This window comes from Rattus rattus, chromosome 1, assembly GCF_011064425.1.
Source record: "Rattus rattus isolate New Zealand chromosome 1, Rrattus_CSIRO_v1, whole genome shotgun sequence".
Taxonomy (NCBI): domain Eukaryota; kingdom Metazoa; phylum Chordata; class Mammalia; order Rodentia; family Muridae; genus Rattus; species Rattus rattus.
In genome coordinates this window covers 132,387,218-132,406,364 of record NC_046154.1, presented here as the reverse complement: position 1 = coordinate 132,406,364, position 19,147 = coordinate 132,387,218, and the positions used below count along the sequence as shown (strand labels likewise).

Sequence of the window (19,147 nt, the reverse complement as noted above, 5' to 3'; positions counted from 1 at the left end):
TCAAACAAAAACTAAAAGGAAACAAAGCTAAGGAAAACACCTTTGCTGAAAACATCGTAAGCTATGACTTCCAGATAAGATGAGAAGCTGCCAACTGCCTCAAGTGTGAGTTGATAAAGGAGAAAGCCAGAGAAGCCCACAGAGGAAGTGGGATACCAGAACACAGCAGAGAAAAGCAGGCAACTCAGAAAAGAAACGGAATAGAGCTTTAGCAGGGTAGCTCCTGGGACAGAAGAGCCAGCGCTGCTCCCAGAAGCAATGTTTTCTCCGTGCTAAGGTCAGAGCCTTTAGGAATAAACTCATCAGGGGCTGGGGAAATGGCCTCGGGAAAAAGCACTGGCTGCCTGTAACTCCAGGCCAGAGGATCTGACACCCTTTTCCTGCCTCTGTGAGCACCAGCAATTGATGTGACACACTGGCAGGGAACACCTATGTGTATAAAATAAAAATAAGCAAATCTTCATTTTTAAAAAGCTCATCAACAAATAAGATCTCCTCCCTGAAAGTAACTCAGAAGAGATATCCAAACCAGTAGATACCAAAGTACAACACACAGATATAAGACCACGAAGAAAAGTAAACCAGGAGGGTAGCTTAGTTGATACAGTGCTTCCCAGAATGTACAGGACCCAGTTCGATGTCTGACATCACATGGGTGCACGTCTACAGTCCCAGCACTGGGGAGGACAGTGCATTTCAGACCACACTGGGCTATAAGTCTGAGACCAGCCTGGTCAACAAAGCAAGACTGTCTCAAAAACAAAAACGACCAGGGAACGGGCTCAACGGAGTCCCTGCCTTGCTGTAAAAAGTTGTATGTTGTTCCTCGGCCATATAAAAGAAAACTAAGTTTTCCAGGCTTCTTCTTTGAATGTGATGATAAATACTTAATGATCAAATGAAAAGAGGTCTTCATAATGGTCTTAATTGTTCTTGCCTTCTAGTGTAAATGTTATCATCTTCCACAGTATATATATTGGAGTGATATCATGTCTCCAGGATTAGGTTGTAAAAGACATTTAATATGAAATAACGTCTTATGTTATATCTGACCCAGATCCACCAGGTAAGCCTCTTTGGAGTTCTATCCCTAGCAACTGTGTCAAATAATGTTTTAATTAGCAGCTATTTTCTTATGCAGCAATAAGCAAACACAATGGCGGCTTAAAGCCCAGGCTAAACCTGAACTCCTGATCCTCCTACCTTTAACCCCTGAGTGCTACAGTTACAGGTATGTCACCATGCCTGGGCTAGAACTGATGATTTTTTTTTATGGTTTTGTTGTTGTTTTGTTTTTCTTTTGAGTCAGAGTTTCCCTGTACAGCCCTGGCTGTCCTGGAACTTGTAGACCAAGCAGGCTTCAAATTCAGAGATCCACTTGCATCTACCTCCTGAGTGCTAGGATTAAAGGTGTGCATCATTATGCCAGGGCAAGACTAAATTATTTTGAGTCAAGGTTTTAAGCAGACCAGGAGTACCTAAAACTCAGTATGCACATGTCATGGTGTACCAGCGGAGGACACAGGACAATTTGCAGGAAACCACTCTCTTGGACCAGGCTTAGCAGCAAGCTGTCTTTTCACCAGCTCGTGCTTGAAGAGTTCATTGTCTTTCAGCTTCAAGCCAGTATGGCACCTTAAATCTACTCATCTCTGAGTCTTATACCAGCTGGAGAGGCTTTCTGCTTTGTTTTACCTTCATGTGTCTGTGCGCACGCCTGTGTGTGTGTTGTCGTGTGTGGGAGCATGCGGCCATCTGTAACGAGGCCCGAGGTTGACTTCATTACTCTTCCTTGGTTGTGCTCCATCCTACTCATTGAGGTAGGGCCTTTGGATCAATCAAGAACTTTCCAATACCAACTTGGGCTAACCAGCTTGCTCCGAGGAGACGTCTAAGAGCGGGAATCACTGCAGCCCACATCCACCCAGCATACATGGATTCTGGGAGTCTGAACGCCAGTTCACAAGTTCACATACTTGTACAGCAAGCAACCAGTGAACCACCTTCCCAGACCGGCTTTGACCGGCGTAGGCCCTGAGGGGAATCCTACCTAAACTGCACCACACAGCATACCAACCAATAGGTTTACAGATTATGGGTAAGGACTGTAAGAATGGGAATATTTTCAGAGCTCTAAGACTACCACAGCTACTAAGAAAAAGGTTGTAAATATCAATTTAAAACCTTTGCATACCTGTTAATTAGGAACCATGCAACAGTAAGCATTCCTGCTAGCCACGTGCCACTCATAAGCCAACTTGTAACAAACAAAGCTGTAACATATATTCCTTGTAATCCAAAAACAATGCCAATGTAGAAATAGACTGGTTCAATCACTTCCTAAAGGTAAAAAGAAAGGGAATGACAGAAGATGGTGTTAAAAACCCAAGGATACAAAACTATGCAAGAAAACAGACACTAAAGTGAAAAAAACAGGGCTGGAGGGATGGCTCAGTGGTTAAGAGCATTTTTGTTCTTGCAGAGGTCCTCAATTCAGTTCTCAGAGCCCCCATGGTGGCTCACAACTATCTATAACTTCTAGAGCACTGGCTCTCAACCTTCCTAGTGCTGTGACCCTTTAATACAGTTCCTCATGTTATGGTGACCCCCAACCATAAACTTACTTCATTGCTACTTCATAACTGTCATTTTGTTACTGTTTTGAATCATAATGTAAATATATGATATGCAGGGTATCTTGATATGTGACCCCAAAAGGGTCAAGACCCACAGAGTGAGAACCACTGTCCTAGAGCCTCCAATGTCCTCTGACCTCTGGGCACTGGGCACACATGTGAAACACATACAGATATACAAGCAAAATGCTCATACACATGAAGTAAATCTAAAATAAAAATAATAAAGTAAGAAAAAATACATACATTGCTACCAGTTGCTTGATAGAGCACACTGGCAATAAGCTCTGGGTACAAAGACATCTGTTGCATGGCGTTGATAGTCTTCAGGGAGATGGTTTTGTTATTGTGCGTCAGCTCGTAAACACCTAAATACATAATGGTTTTTCTCCAGATTACTGTTCTGTTTTGACAGTGATTCAACAGGTTACTCATTAGTAATCACAAACAATATGGGAAAAGAGATACTCAAACGCTACAGTAGATGCCGCATCTTCCCAACTTTCCTATTAGATACATAACAAGAAACGCCTACATCCTGAGACAAATCCCCACACCCTAAAGCTCGTAATCTTTAAGAACAGTGTTCTATTTCAGAACAGTATTATTACAACAATTGCAACCGTGGTTGGCCATACCTCTTTCAAATGAAGGAGCCTTTAACATGTCTTTATAATAGGAGTAATAAATGGCACTGTCACCCTGAAATGTGATTTCTCGTTCAAGTTCCTGCAATGACATAAATATTTAAACGTCAGTGTTGAACATCAGCTGTGTTTCTCTTTTCCTTCATCTTCTTGTGTTTGGTTTGTTTCCTTCACACTTTAAACTCACATTTACCACCATATTATTCAAGGATATATTTAAAATTTCCTAAATTACCATATTAATAAGATAAATTTCTCAATAGTCTAGCAATCATTTTAGTGAAAACACTTAAGGTTTCAAATGGTTTGTAACTGGTATAGCATTATATGTTTTACATATAAGGAAATTCTAGAAGGAAAACCCAAAGAATACCCTATAAACAGCAGGAATAGTATGAAGGTACTGACAATAAACAGAAATGTCAGAATTTAAAGGAAAAGCCAGGCATAGTAGTACATGCCCGTAATCCTAGCACAGAGGAGGTTGGGGCAGGAGGATCAAGTTTGAGACCAGCTTGGGCTACATAATAAGTTCCAGACCAGTCTGAACTACACAGTGTGATTCTCTTTAAAAAATATAAATGACTTTAAAAACAAAAATGTCCAGAATAAGAAAATAAGTTTATGCAGGAAGCAGTGTTTTTTATGATTATATATAGCCTTACATAGTGAAAAGAGGAAGGCTAGTTTATAATTTAATAAGTACATTTGCAGAGCCGTACATTCTCAGTGTTTTCCAAATAAGCAAGATTTACAAGTCTTAGGGGCTGGACATGTGGCTCAGTAGTGGAGGATTCTTAGGTGCTGGCTCAATTCCCAAATCAGAAAGAAAAAAAATCCCAAGATTCAACTATAAAGAACCAAAACTAAAGTAATTTAAAACATAGGGTAAAAGACATGTGTGGTGTCTCCACTTTAATTCCAGCACCGCACTGCAGACGGAAGCAAGATCTCTGTGAGCTGAGGTAAGCTTAGTCTACTAGCAAGTCCAACTAGAGAACACACAGGGAGACCCCATGGGAAACGAACAAAACCACAGAATGCTTTGTACTTTTTTATGCTAAATCAATCTTTGGTTCGACCCTAATCTTATTTCCTCCATGCCAGGAGTCCAGCCCTAGGCCCTGTGCTTGCTGGTCAAGAGCTCTAACCCTGCACTGTAATCCAGCCCTGAGCAGATCATCTGTTAACATCTAGCTATTTCCACACATAATACAGACTAAGGATTCCCACTTCAAAATCTGAGATCTTAATGTTTGAAAAGCTAAACCTTTGTGTATGTGGCCATGATGGTGTAAGTGAAAAATGTTCCCCCAAGGAAGAACAATAAAAACGCAAGGACAACAGAAACGCAAGAACAGCTTCAGACTGCATACAGAAAGCTACATGACACATGAATTTTATGTTAGGTGTGGACGCCCTTCCCAAGATGTCAGAGAGAGAGAGACAGAGAGAGAGAGACAGAGAGAGAGAGAGAGAGAGAGAGAGAGAGAATGTGTGTGTGTGTGTGTGTGTGTGTGTGTTCTTCATGAACACCCATATTTTCAAACCTCTGGCGTTCTCAGATACAATACAGTCGCCTGACCCTAAGCATGGCAGATGGCTAGGCTGAAGAATCTGAGAGGGAGGTTGCTTCCTGACAGCTCCCCAGGTGACTTTCCTACACTTGTCATGCATGACTATAATGACAGAGGGGTCATTATTGTTTGTTTGTTTTTGAGACAAGGTCTTACTGTATAACCCTGCCTGTTCAGGAACTTCATGTAACTATAGCGATTATGTATTCTGTGAAATACACATAATTTAAAACCAAACAGTAAACATGAGGCAACGTCGTAATGCTATTATTGGCGCTAATTAGAGGATTTAGTGAATTAAGACACTTGTTATACCACTTACATACACACAATAAAAGTAATTTTAAAGTTGAAAAACATATAAAATTTAAAATGTAAATCCTGTCATATCTGTTAATCATTTTCCACCTTCCCCCCAAAATTGTTATTATAAAATCTAATTATTAAGGGGGTGGGGATTTAGCTCAGTGGTAGAGCGCTTGCCTAGGAAGCGCAAGGCCCTGGGTTCAGTCCCCAGCTCCGAAAAAAAGAACCAAAAAAAAAAAAAAAAAAATCTAATTATAAAATTAGATAATACAAGTGTAATTACATAATCTAAAAGTAAAGTATTATAATGCTAAATAAAATTCATATTGCTGAAATCTGAGCTACCAAACCAAGAGGCCGCCTAGTACCACAGCACCTCACTGAAAGCCCCTAGAGAGACTCGGCATGATCTGACCACAGCCATCTACAGGAAGAGCCGTGGCTCTCCTAAGTAGCTCTGATCGGTTTCCCCATCTCCCAGCATACTATAAATACACGATCTGTAAGAGTGTGCGTGGACCTTTAAGACCTACATCATGTATCCTAAGCACCAGCAATGGGCCTGCCATCCTTGTACTAGCTTAAGAGAACCAGGCGTGTTTGGTTTGGAAGAAGTTGGGCTTGTTCTGACATTTTACTATCACTTCCTTTTCATTTCAATTCAAGAACTCAGTTTTGCTACTGCCCACTACTCACTTCTACAAATGAGCTCCACCCACAACTCCTTTGTAACCTGGATCTGCCTTTAGTCTGGTGCCTCTTGCAGCCAGTTCTTATACACTTGAGGAGATTTTCCTCAAACAATCCCAGAGAAAGTCACTGTACAAGGAGAGCACCCTAGTAGTTTCTAGTTTATAGATTACATGATTACATTTTGTTTGAGACAGAGTCACTATGTAGGACTAGTCAGCCTGGAACTAGCCCCGGGGACTAGCCTAGACTCCACAGAGATCTGTCTACCTTGGCCTGTCAGTGCTAGATTTATGGCATGTGCTACCACGCCCAGCTTGTTACATATTTTAAGGCTGATACTGTAACTATCTAAAAGAACTTCTGTAGCATTTTGCTAATTCTTACAAATAAGGTGGTGCTTGTCATACTTACCAAATATATGTACAACCTCCTAAGACACACATTGTTCAAGTTAATAGGAAGTATGAAAACACTTTTCATACTCTCAAAAGTCTTCTTACGGGTTGGGGATTTAGCTCAGTGGTAGAGCGCTTGCCTAGCAAGCACAAGGCCCTGGGTTCAGTCCCCAGCTCCGGAAAAAAAAAAAAAAAAAAGTCTTCTTACCTGCCTGTTGGAAAACCAGAATTTCCGTTCGTGGTAAGCCGACAGGTAGAAAACATGCATCATACCACTAATAATGGCTGCAAGACAGCCAATGAAGATCTTTGCAAAACGTTGAAATGAAACATCTGAAAAAGAATATTAAAGATAATCAAACTCTTAACAGAGGCCCATCCTACAGGACATCTCAGCAGGAGGCCTCCCAGATGAGAAGCTCAGTTGATGGACCGCCTACCTGGTATATGTAATGTCCTGGGGTAATCCCCACTACAAGCAAAGAGGAGGAGGAAGGAAGATGGATGGATGGACGGATGGATGGATGGACGGATGGATGGATGGACGGATGGATGGATGGATGGGTGGATGGGTAGGTGGATGGGTGGGTGGATGGGTGAGTGGATGGATGGGTGGATGGGTGGATGGGTGGATGGATGGATGGGTGGATGGATGGATGGGTGGATGGATGGATGGGTGGGTGGGTAGATGGGTGGATGGATGGATGGGTGGATGGGTGGATGGGTAGATGGATGTCAGTATCATCAGAAACAAAGACCTAGGAAACTGTCAGTGAATAGAATCCAAAACAACATGGCAATAAAAGTAAAAAGACAGAAGGTGAAGACTAAGAACATCTGAATAAAGAACAGGCTTCATTTAAGGGAAATATTTATTACCTGTAACAAATGTACCACACTAATGTAAAATGTCAGCAAGGGAAAGATGGTCTAGGACCATAAGAAGGTTTAGTGTGAAAAGTGCTAGCCACAAATCATGATGACCTGAGTTCAATCCTTCGGACCAACATGGTAGAGGAGGAGAACTAATTCCCAAAAGTTAGTTGTCTCTGACCTTCCATGTGTGCACGAGTGCTGTCTGTCTGTCTGTCTGTCTGTCTGTCTGTCTGTCTCTCTCTCTCTCTCTCTCTCTCTCTTTCTCTCACACACACACACACACACACACACACACACACACTGAATTAGGAAAAAGAAATCTTAAATCTGTATTTTACATGATGAACACACTGCAGAGACCTGCTTCACAATAAGGCGAATACGACTAACATGAAAGGACAGCACACTGAAAACTGGTTGAGACATGGGGAAGAAAGTCAGGGGTGGGAGGTGGTTTATGTCTTTAATCCCAGCACCGGGAGGCAGAGGCAGGCGAATTTTTGAGTTTGAGGCCAACCTGGTCTACAGAGCAAGTTCTAGGACAGCAAGAGCTACACATAGAAACCCTCTGTTTCAAAACAAACAAACAAACAAACAAAACCAAGAAAGGACAATAAAAAAAAGATATGAGAAAAATGTCCATTGACTTTAAATAATCAAAAGGAATGCATTAATATCTATAAAATACATATTAATATCTATTAATACCTATAAACACTCATTCTGAATCATGACTGATAGTTTTCCTTTTTAAAAAAACCTAACATATTCTGTAAACTGCAGTCCTTGATATATTATATACACTTCAATGGGTTTTGTGATTGTGTCTTAAGAGACACATATAACTACTGATTTACATGTAAGCATCCGTGCATGGGAGCACTTCCTGATGAACAGAGAACTCACTTGGACTCTGTGCACAGGATGGTGCAGTCTCACCATAGCACAGGAGGTATATCCCAAAGGTGGGGCCAGCTGCTCCGGTACAGAATCGCAGACAAATTTGAGAAATCAACTTTCTGATTTATTAGATCAGTTAAACAAAAATCTCAGGACAGTGGCTTAGCACAGTGCTAGCAAGGACAAGGCCCAGGTTTAATCCCTAGCACCGAAAGATAAAAACAAAATGCAGTGTTTGCAAATGTTCTTATTTATCATATAAAATACATATTTCTAAATAAAAAATTATATTGTAAATATTAGTGTCAATATGATATAAGTGTTTTATGGTTTTGTTTTTTTGGTGGTAGTGGTGTTATTTTTGAAACAGTTTCACTATGTAGCCTTGGCTGGCCTGGCCTGGAAACCCGCCCACCTCTGCTTCTCAAGAGATGGGATTAAAGGAATGAGCCGCCACACCCAGCCTTAATATAACTGTCTTAAAGTTTGGTTTTGGTTTGATTTCATTTGGATTTTGAAAGGATCATATGTTGAACTAAGTCACCACATAGTGGAAGTTGTACTTGAACCTGAGTCTCTTGCCTTTACCTTCTAAGCACTGACATTACAGGTATGCACCATATTACCTGTTTTTTTTCAAGTTACTGTTTCTAATATCATGATATATACCATTATATTACATATAAGCATACACATATATACATATACACATATAAATATGTAATATATACACATATATTTCCTATTCTCAAAGCGTTTGGTGATTAGTCATGCTAAGAGCACAGCAAATACTAGTTATTATTATTGTGCTAAACAAGTAAACCTTCATAAATACATAAAGTAACTGAAGCAATGGCAGCCTAGTAGCACAGCCTAGTAGGAGTGCACACCTAGCTCTCCTAGTACTTGGGAGGCAGAGGGAGGAGGAGCTGTGAATTGAGGCCGGCCTGGTCTACAGAGCTAGTTCCAGGACAGCCAGGGCTATACAGAAAAACTCTGCCTCAAAAAAACCAAACCTCTAACTAACTAACTAACTAACTAACTAGCTAACTGAAACTACTAATTTAAAAATGATAGAGCACACCCATCATCCCAGCAATAGGAAGGTGCAGGCAGCTAGATTATAAGTTCAAAGCCAGCCTGGGCTATAGATGGGCTAGGGCTACCATGGACTACCTAGAAAGACCTTTTCATAAACAAACAAAAAATAAAGCATAGGACTTTTAACTACATGATCAGTCATAAACTAGCATAAGCCTATAAATCTTTCAGTTGTAAAATGCTGACCAAGTATAGAAAATAAAAAATATTTCATAGATAACAATATCAGTAATATAGACAAGTTTTTGTTGTTTTAACATTTCAGCTATGTACTTGTTTATTTTTATTTATTTTTTTATTCACATGTATTCACATGCTAGCATGTGAATATGGAGGTCAGAGGACATTTAATGGAAATTGGTTCTCTCCGATCACAAATGATAATTTTATTAATTAACTGTTTCTGACTTAAAAAAACTCAAAATATCAATATCTTACAAGACAAAGCTTTATTTTTCGCAATTTCATTTTAGGCTACTGCTTAATTCAGCAGCTCGGCTTTGCTCTTGGTCTTGTATCTTCACGGTTCCAGTTTAGCATGACTCTATCTGGGACATGCCATTGTCATGACAGCGGAACAGAGCAGAAAGGCAGTCTGTGCTCAGAACTAGCACACTGCTCTTCCACTCCATTCCACAGGCTCAAACCAGTCACAGACCTGCCTCTCAGTGGGACGGGAAGGGCACTGCCTCAGAGAGGGAGTCCAGATCCAAGGGCAGTGAAGGGATGTGTCGTGCACTTTTAGAAAAGACAGCATGTGTTTGGGAATAATGAAATAGCAACTGACTATCTGTCTCCACAGGCAAAATACTTCCTTCCTTCCCCAAAGCAAAACATACTCACTGAATCACATCCTGACCGCTTTCTCAGACCTGCTCGCTGCCTGCAGACAGATTCATATGCCAATTTAAGACTTGAAGAGTTGCAGACCTTTGTAACTTTGACATACAATCCCAAAGGCCAAACTAGGTAGAGGTGCAGCTGCAAACTTAAAGCCCAGTTACTTGGGAATCTGAGTAAAGCTCAGGAGTCTGAAGCCAGGCAGAGCAACTTCGTGAGGACAAGACGCTAAAGAAACACAAGTTTAAAAAAAATACAAGGGGGTTGGGGATTTAGCTCAGTGGTAGAGCACTTGCCTAGGAAGCACAAGGCCCTGGGTTCGGTCCCCATCTCCGAAAAAAAAAAAAAAAAAAATACAAGGTTGAGTATAATGGTGCACACCTTTAATCTCAGTGCTGAGAGGCAGAGGCAGGAGGATCTCTGAACTCAAAGCCAGCCTGGTACACACACACACACACACACACACACACACACACACACACGAGAGAGAGAGAGAAAGAGATTGATTTTAATATCACAAACACAACATTCACAGCATGAACATTTGTAGTTAAATACTGAAAATAACCCAAATGTCCAAAAGAAGCACTTATGTCCAGTCAAACAATGAAATACTACTAAGCAGGGGGCTGACAAGATGGCTCAGTAGTTAAGAGTACTTGCTGCTTTTCCAGACGACCCCAGCTCAGTCCCCAACACCCATGTCTGGTGGCTTACAACTGTCTGTAATATGTAAGTACATTTTAAACATGACTACAACTACCGACAGCCACAGCATTATCAAATGTCTGCCCTGTAATATATGCTCATGCGTTTCTTCCTGACAAGGCTTCACTCTGTATTGTTTGCCAGCCCTGAGCTCTCAATTCTCCTTCCTCAGCCTCCTGAATGCTGGAATTACAGGTATGCACCACCACGCCAGCACCTTGGTGTGTGCGAGTGTGTGCGGGTGTGTGTGTGTGTGTGTGTGTGTGTGTGTGTGTGTGTGTCCCCTTAATTTTAACTTCCTACAGGCAGGAAGCAATCTGAGAAAGCTGTCTGGCCCGGATGGGTGACACAGCTCTAATGCTCTCTTTGGGTAAGGAACATAACAGGGAAAGAAAAGTTTCTGGGAGACAAACTTAAGGACCACAAAGAAAAACGAACTTGAAGCAACTCCCGAAGAATACAACAGGACACACAAAAGGTTTCCCAGTCCGGGGTAAGGTGATGCCTTGTGCTTAGCAAGATTTCTGAATTGCTATGGAACTGTGATGTGTCTCCAGCTCTTCCATTCAAACACAAGTATTCCCAGCATTACATTATCTAACAGTGTACACTGAGAGGGGGGATATTCAGAAAAGCAAGGTAGGCCACAGTACACGACTGCTTACAAGATAGGCTCTGGAAACTTTATTCAAGAGAGTTTCTACCATTCTTTGATAGGGTGGTTTACTGTGCCTACCTTATTTCTACAATGTGGTTTATGCTTCCGTCCAGAGAGTCTAAAATCCGGTCATATAAAGTATCTACAAGGCCAACTCCCAGTTTAAAAAAAAAAACCTGAGTATTGTCTCTAATGAGTTTCCTTCATTGACAAAACTATAAATGCCACAATTTGAGGTCAAAGAGACAAAGAATGTCCTGTATGACTCCACTGGGAGGGGAGTTTTGGAAGTGTGCATCCAATAACTTACACACTTTTCTCAAAAGACCTTTGCTCTACGCGGACTCTACACTGCTCACAAAGGCGAATCCCAGCTTTAGAGACAATTATACTCTAAGATCTTGAGTCCTCGAGGGAGACCACTGCTGTTGAGGACTGTGGCATGCTGCAGATAACTTGGACGTTTAGTTCATAGGTCTTAAGATCAGAATGAGTCCTAGAAGGCCCTGATGTAGAAAAGATTTAAAACTGATGCTATGAGAAAATAAGATTGGGTGTCTCCCTTACACAGGGGAGGGGATGTGTTGCCTGAGAGACAGAGAGGAGCAAGTATTATGAGGAAAAGAATAACTCGTTGATAGTATGTTCAAAGTCCCCCCGGGCTTGACTCCCAATGTGATAAAATAAATGAATAAAAGCAGAACATTATGTTTTTCTTTTCTTTTTTTTTTTTTCTTTTTTTTTTTTTTTTTTTTTTTTTTTTTTTTTTTTTTTTTTTTTTTTTTTTTTCAGAGCTGGGGACCGAACCAGGGCCTTGTGCTTGTTAGCAAGCACTCTACCACTGAGCTAAATCCCAACCCCAGAACATTATGTTTTGTAGCCATATAATGACTTCCAAGAGTTCCCGATAGTCACGGAGTGCTTCTGTGAGCCATTGTCTGGACTGACTAGTACTTGCCTGGACCAAGAGCAGTGGGTCAATGCAGCAGAGCCTCCAAGAAGCCTTCCTCTGCGCCAAGAAAAACATGTTCCAGACAGGGGCTATTCCTTCCTGACACATGACGCCAAGCCAGCCAACCCATGGCTGAAACATCTAACACATCAGAAACAAACGTCTGTCATATCATGGCCATATCATGGGCCATAATTAATATACAAATGTTTGCTGTGAAGTGATACAGTTTAGAGGTTGTTCTATAGCAAAAACCACTTGTGTTAACCATGAATTTAATCTCGAAATATCTTCCTGTAAGACGGGAGTGTGCTCAGTGGTAGAGGGCTTGTCTAGCTCACACGCACAAGCCCTAGGCTTACTTCTCAACACCACAAGACACAGAAGGCGAAAGAAATCATTTTTGAAAGCTCACATATTCAAATGATGAAAATATACATTTCCATCATGATTTTCTTTGTGGTGCTAGACCCAGATCCATTTGACTTACATTTTGGAGCTCTTTCAGGAGCTGGGGTTCTGCGGATCTTCTCTGCTTTGGCTTCCTGACTTCCTGAAGTTCTTTGCTTTTTCCTTTGGCGGGGTTCTACAGATGATCCTTAAAACATTGAAGACATTACTGCAATGAGTTCATCAATCTTTGGGATCTCAGGTGGATCAACTTGTATTAGGTTACCTACACGGCCACATCCCAATAGAAAGCCCCAAGTCCTGTCTCTAATGAGCTTCCTTGGGCGAAAAAAAAAAGAAACCAAAAACCAAAAACCAAAAAACAGGGAAATGGTACAACTCTGGTACTGAAGAAATCAGGAATAACATCTAGGACAAAGAGGAAAGTTTGGGGATCACATGACTAAGAAAGTCATACTAAGACCCACTAGTGCCAGGAGTATCTGGGGTATCAGTATCTGTACATCTTCCTCAAAACTGTCTTCAGGATATGATCAGAAATGACAAACATGTATTCCCTACCACTACCACAACCTCTCGTGTTTTGAGAGTCCAACTGATAAAAGCTTACAAATTCTTCTCCTGAAGTGATGCCATTTTAAAATGCCCCAAAATAAGTTAATATTTTTCCCAAAAGTTTTGAGAAATATTACTGATCTTACTGTGTTAGTTACCTGAGATTAGGAAATCTATCATTTACAGGTTAACAATTTTTGTTCAAAATACAATGGATGCATCATAAAATTATGCTTTTTTTTTCTTTTTAAAAGTAGGTTCTTGAGTAGCATCAATCCTCCTGCCTCAGCCTTCTAAATGCTGGGATTACAGAAATGCAACACCATTTTTCTTTCCAGGATCTGAGGCTAAGCAGAGGGTCCTGAACATGCTAGGAAACTGCCTGAGTGCTGAGTCTAGGCTCTCCTTCTCCACAGTGCACCCTGGAAGCTCTGCAGACTTCCGCAGCTGTGGGGCCATCCTGTACTCTGACAAATGGAGGTGCTAGTTTCTGACCTATTATATCATGGGAAATGCTTGGGGAAAAAAATGTCATAATACCAAACTGCTTACCTTTTCTGTCTCTAATTTTAAAAAAAAAAATGTAATACAAAAGTTACTTCAAAACTAGTAAGTTAAATTCCAAATGAGAAAATAAGAGACTCCAAATTAAGCAGAAATTTGAGATAGAGAACACAACTTTTTCTTTCCCTAAATTACCTGGTGAGATGAGTAACTTACTATGGAAGACCAGAGTGACCTGTCAAGTTAATAATGTAACCCAGGCTTGGATTTCTCTTCTTTTTGTAGTTCTGTCATTAAGCTATAAAATGTGAGACCAAAGAAAAGAATCAGCAGCAAAGAGAATGGCTACTCTGATCAGACAGACAGCTCTTTAGCATTACTGTGAAAACTGAATAAAACAAACATGTTCTGAAGCTGTTTCCAAGCAAGCGCATGCTTGCTAAAATGTCTTTACATAGCAGCATAGAAAAAAGAAGTGACTTAGTAGACCCGTCTCAAGTCTAATACCCACCACTTTTGTAAAACTGTAACTGCTAACCACACTCACTGCCTGCAGTGTGCCCACTCCTCACCCCTCATCCAGAAAACTTCTCCTTGCACTGCAGACCACAGGCCCAATGGGTAAGAGCAACACCCATATGTGAGGCTTGCTCAGGGAGCATTGTGGAAGAGAGGGGAAGAATGTAAGAACCAGACCCTGTGTCTCCTAGGGATGTCAGAAGCTACAGCCGTGAAGTCTCAACAACATGACTGCCTAAACATGGGCAAACAAGAGCAATAATGGACATGCCCAAGTAGACAAGAAAGCAGATGGTGGTGGTGCATGCCTTTAAACCCAGAACTCCAGAGGGAGGCAGAGCCAGGCTGATCTCTGAGTTCAAGGCCAGCCTGCTCTACAGAGTGAGTTCCAAGACAGCCAGGGTAAGAAACCCTGTCTCACGGGGGTAGCCAGAAAAAAATCTCATGAAGGTTCAACCCTATAGGAAAAACTAAAGACTACTAAGGACTACATTGGAGAAACGGTCCATCCCAGGGAAGAGCACACCCATTGGTTATCCAGTACCAAATGCTCAACCCTGAAAACACACATATAAGTCCCATTATACCTACTGAACAGTATAGATTTAGGGTTATATGTATGTATATTCATATTATATATATAGGCATGCAACAACAACTAATGAAGAGGAGGCCATGAACTTGAAAGAGAACAAGAAGGTATATGTGTCAGGGCTTAGAGGGAGAGCAGGGAAGGGGGGAATAATGTAATCGTATTACCATCTTAAATATAAAAGAAAAATATTTTTTAAATTAATAAAAAGAAAAAATCATTCATTTTTAATGTCAAGTTTAGCTGCATTAAATCTTAGCAACAAGCTTAGTACAACCTGAGCTGGGTCTGGTGACTCACTGCTATAATCCCAGCACTCGAGTCAGGCAGGTCTGCGTGAGCTCAAGGCCTCCAAGGCCAGTTCCAGGCTAGCCAAAGCTACATAGTATGACCTGACAAAGACAGCATATATTTTAGCCAGTTTATCTACTTTGTCAGTGAAGCCAAGCTTTTGCCTGGCACTAAAAACCAGAAGATAAATGACTACAAATTTCTCACCGCCTTTCTATCATTGTTCATGTAACTTCACAACTGAAGGACAAAATTAATACTACGGGGCTGATGGGGTGAGGCAGCAGAGCTTACGAGATCCTAGGTTTGGACTAACACTGACCACAGGGCAGCATTCCCAAGGTGGCAAAGCTGAAAGCAGTCTCAGGACTGAGTCAGGCTCTCCCACAGGCTACATTTTTAGCATGATAAAGAAAAAGTCAGCCTTGGTGGTGCCTGCCCTTAACTCCAGCAGAGGCCAGCCTGGTCTGCAGGTTCACATCCAGGACAGCCAGGGCTGCACAGAGAAACCCTGTCTCAAAAAACTAAAGGGAAGAGAGAGAGAGAGAGAGAGAGAGAGAGAGAGAGAGAGAGAGAGAGAGAGAGAGCGCGAGCGAGCCAGCGCCAAACTAAATGATGACCACATAGCCCCACAAGAATAATCTGCTACTTATCTCTAGTCCCATTGTTGGCACATGAACCAACAGAGCTACAAACAGGCTTCTAGAATAGTATCTAGAATAGAGAGGGTCCAAGAGAAATGCTAACACTATTCTCCTCAAAGCCTGTGTGTGGTTCCTTTCTTTGCTCTGTGCGTTTCAGGAAGTGTCAATGTAAGCACTAGTTGTACTGCACAGGAGAGTAGTCTGGAAGAACATTTACTTCCAGGGACAGCTGGACAACAAAGAGGCTCCAAGTACCTGTGGATAAGCCAAAAGCTATAAACTGTACCTGACCTGTACTCAGATAAAAAATGTAGAGTTTGGCCTAACTTTAACATAATAAATACAAGAGATACAAACAGAAGGAAGTCAGGGAATACCTGACACAGGACATGTTGGCTGTTGGTATTATCATCACAAACATTATTACGATAAATATTTATTTATTCTTTGTTGACTATTATATCCAAGCACCCAAAAGAGTAGAGACTTAGCCAAGGAATTAAACATTTATTGAAAGAAACCATATTTTAATAAAACTGCCACCCAGTAATTGTCCCAAATAAAACACACCTGGTTTTGGATTATCTGTAATTCTATAACCAAAAATCATTTATCGGTTTATAATCAACTACTTTTACAAAATGACAGTCTTTTAAAAAGTTCCTCATCATAGTTATTAAGTATAATAATTACATCCTAAATACAATTTCTGCATATTTACAATATCAAGTTTGAGTGGCACTGTATTATTTTTTCCTGTGTTAAGTATTAATGTGCTCACAAGGACCAACTGGTTTATCAACCTACCCACACAGATTTGTAACTAAAGACAAAAGCAAAATTTACCGAAAGAAAATATTTTTCAAATGATAACACATTGCAAACACATGTATAACTAAGGAAACAAGTGGAATTACATTCTTCTTTACCAACTACCTGTTTTTGAGGCTGTTTTAGATAGTATCTTAAATGTAGATGAAATTTAACACGGAGAGCTGCAGGAAGAGGAGGAATGACTGAATCATGACCTCGGGGACAGGACATCTAGTCCCAGTCAGCACGAACTTTTAATAGTCTTTTGAAAAATGGCTTTCCATGAATTCTTCAAACTCCCTTCTTGTCTCCTTGGCTCAACGGCTTAAATCTAAACCTGATAACTAACGGTCGCATTCACAACTCCACTCTGTAAGATAAAAACTGTTTTCCAGCATAATGCAACATCTTACTGCTCAGCCAAGCGAATGAAGTCCAAGAGCTCAATCCTGCATATAGATACTATGAAGCTACTGTGTCACAAATACTTTTTTAAACTATGTATCATACACTGCAAAGTATCTTACCGCTTCCTATCTTTTACTCACTGCCCGCATCCTCTCACGATAAATATTGCTAGCTAAATAATTAATTCTCTTGACACTAACCCTGAGGGGCATGCAGAGCTCTCTCCAGCCCATCAGTTTTAACCCTAGAAGTCCTCTTGGCCACCTCCTCCTCCTCCTCCAAGACCACGTACATGCCCCTGCCCTTTGGCATTCGTTGTCCCTTACCGCACAAATGAACTGTCAGGTTCTGCACTTCCATCCCAGATCCCTGCCTCAGTTTCCTGCGAGGGGTGCGATCCCTTCCAGTCTGCACCCAAAGCTTCCACCGTGCACCAGAACCCACCCAACCTCGTCCTGCTTTCCAGTGACGAGCAGCTCCCGACCCGCAGCCCCGCCACCCAACAACAGCTTCCTCTCCCAGACTCCCGTCTTTAAGCTCCACTTTTGCGTCCTACTTCGGGAGACAAAACTTTGGGCCATTCTCTCGGCTCGCGCCTGGTTTCTCTGCAAACTCGGGGGCGCGCGCCCCCGCCCGCCCTGCTCCCCGCGGCCCGCAGCCAGCAGCCAGGCCCGGCCCCCTCTCCCGAGCCCGCCGCGGCAGTTGGCGCGCTGCACGCCGGAGCCTTCACCTTCTTCCTTTGCCATCGTCTCCGCAGAGTCCCGGGTGGCCCTCCTGTTCCCGAGCGGCCCGGAGTCTCCCAAACCTCCGCGAATCCAAACCCCGCGGCCGTCCCGGCCAGCTCCCGGCTGCCGCGCCCCCACTTCCTGACCCGCCCCCCTCTGGTGTCGCCGCCAACTGTGTCCCCCCAAGGCGCTCCGGGAACCAGAGTGCAGGGAGCAGGGGCCGGCCGGAGCGTTTCTCAGGCGCGCCTGAGCCATGTCCACCATGGCCACGGGTTAGCTATTCTCCTAGGAGGAGCGAGTGCCCGCTGCCGCTCTCGCTCCTTTTCACAGGAAAGCAGGGGCCAGAGCAAGCTCTTCGTGACGCTGGGATGGATCTCAGAAAGTCATACACTGTTGCCCAGATCCAGTCCCCATGCCCAGCCCATTTTACAAACAGAAAACTGAGTTTCAAATGCAGAGCCACTGGAATCCTGGACCGGTCTACTGTCAGGCAATCCCTGCGTGTTCTCACGATGATTTCAAAGCCAGGCAAAACGTTCTAGACAGGTCCTTTGGATTAGTAGATTTTTGTTTATTTTTAAGACTGGATCTCTCTATATGCACTCAATTTACCTAGGGTTTTCTACTGCTGCAATGGCTACCAAAAAAAAAAGTTTGTACCAGTTTACTCCCTATTGTAATTGCAGAACTTGACAAGTAGAGGCAAAAGGTTCATTATTTCAAGGCCAACCTCAGTTACAAAAGCAAGTCAAGTTCTTATCAAATAAAAAAAGGAAACACACACAAGAAAGCAATGTGTCAATCACCAAAATTGTCTTAAACAAAAGGATTGCTCGTCTCTATTCTGGAAGAAAGCACAATAGTATTTATAGTCTGCTAGAAGGAATGCATGTAGATTATTCCATCACAATAGATTGTAGCTTCAGTTTGTGGTACAGGGCAGTCTCATTCTGTGGACAGTGTGCTTACTTAATAACACTTGTGAGTTTTAACAACTGCTGCTGACCCAATTAAATTTTCATTGTAAAAAACAAGTGAGATAAAACTCGTCTCATTTTTTCATGTTAATTGAACTTTTTAAGAACTGTACGTATTTTGCTAAAACTTGTGTAGAATATTCCTGAAAATAAGCACCCTGGAAGATGTACAGTAAAGACAAGAAGAGGAGGAGCAGCATTTTGCCCTCTAGTCCTAAAGCCCCCAAATATAGTCAAAATAGAATATCCTTTTTTAAAAAGACAGTGTGTGTGCATATGCTTGTGGGCGAATGATTATGTGCAAGTGATTTTTGTGTGTGTGAGAGTGCTTGTGTGTGTGCTGTGCATGCATGCAAGCACATGCATAAGCTAAACTTACAGCAACTGTTTCTTTTCTTTTGATATGACAAACGAAGATA

The 19,147-nt window shown here is 41.8% G+C and overlaps 1 protein-coding gene across 1 annotated transcript in view; it reads right to left on the bottom strand.

Annotated features, from left to right (window-relative positions):
• Positions 1 to 17,889, bottom strand: part of Dpy19l4 (dpy-19 like 4) — a 55,874-nt gene extending 37,985 nt beyond the window's left edge. The window contains exons 1-6 of the mRNA XM_032905927.1: positions 17,757 to 17,889; positions 12,780 to 12,887; positions 6,463 to 6,587; positions 3,275 to 3,365; positions 2,883 to 3,004; positions 2,195 to 2,340 (exon numbers count right to left, since the gene is read on the bottom strand). Coding sequence (XP_032761818.1) covers positions 2,195 to 2,340; positions 2,883 to 3,004; positions 3,275 to 3,365; positions 6,463 to 6,587; positions 12,780 to 12,887; positions 17,757 to 17,772 — 608 coding nt within the window. The 5' untranslated portion in view covers positions 17,773 to 17,889. The remainder of the gene's footprint in view (positions 1 to 2,194; positions 2,341 to 2,882; positions 3,005 to 3,274; positions 3,366 to 6,462; positions 6,588 to 12,779; positions 12,888 to 17,756) is intronic.
• Between the last annotated feature and the right edge of the window lie 1,258 nt (positions 17,890 to 19,147).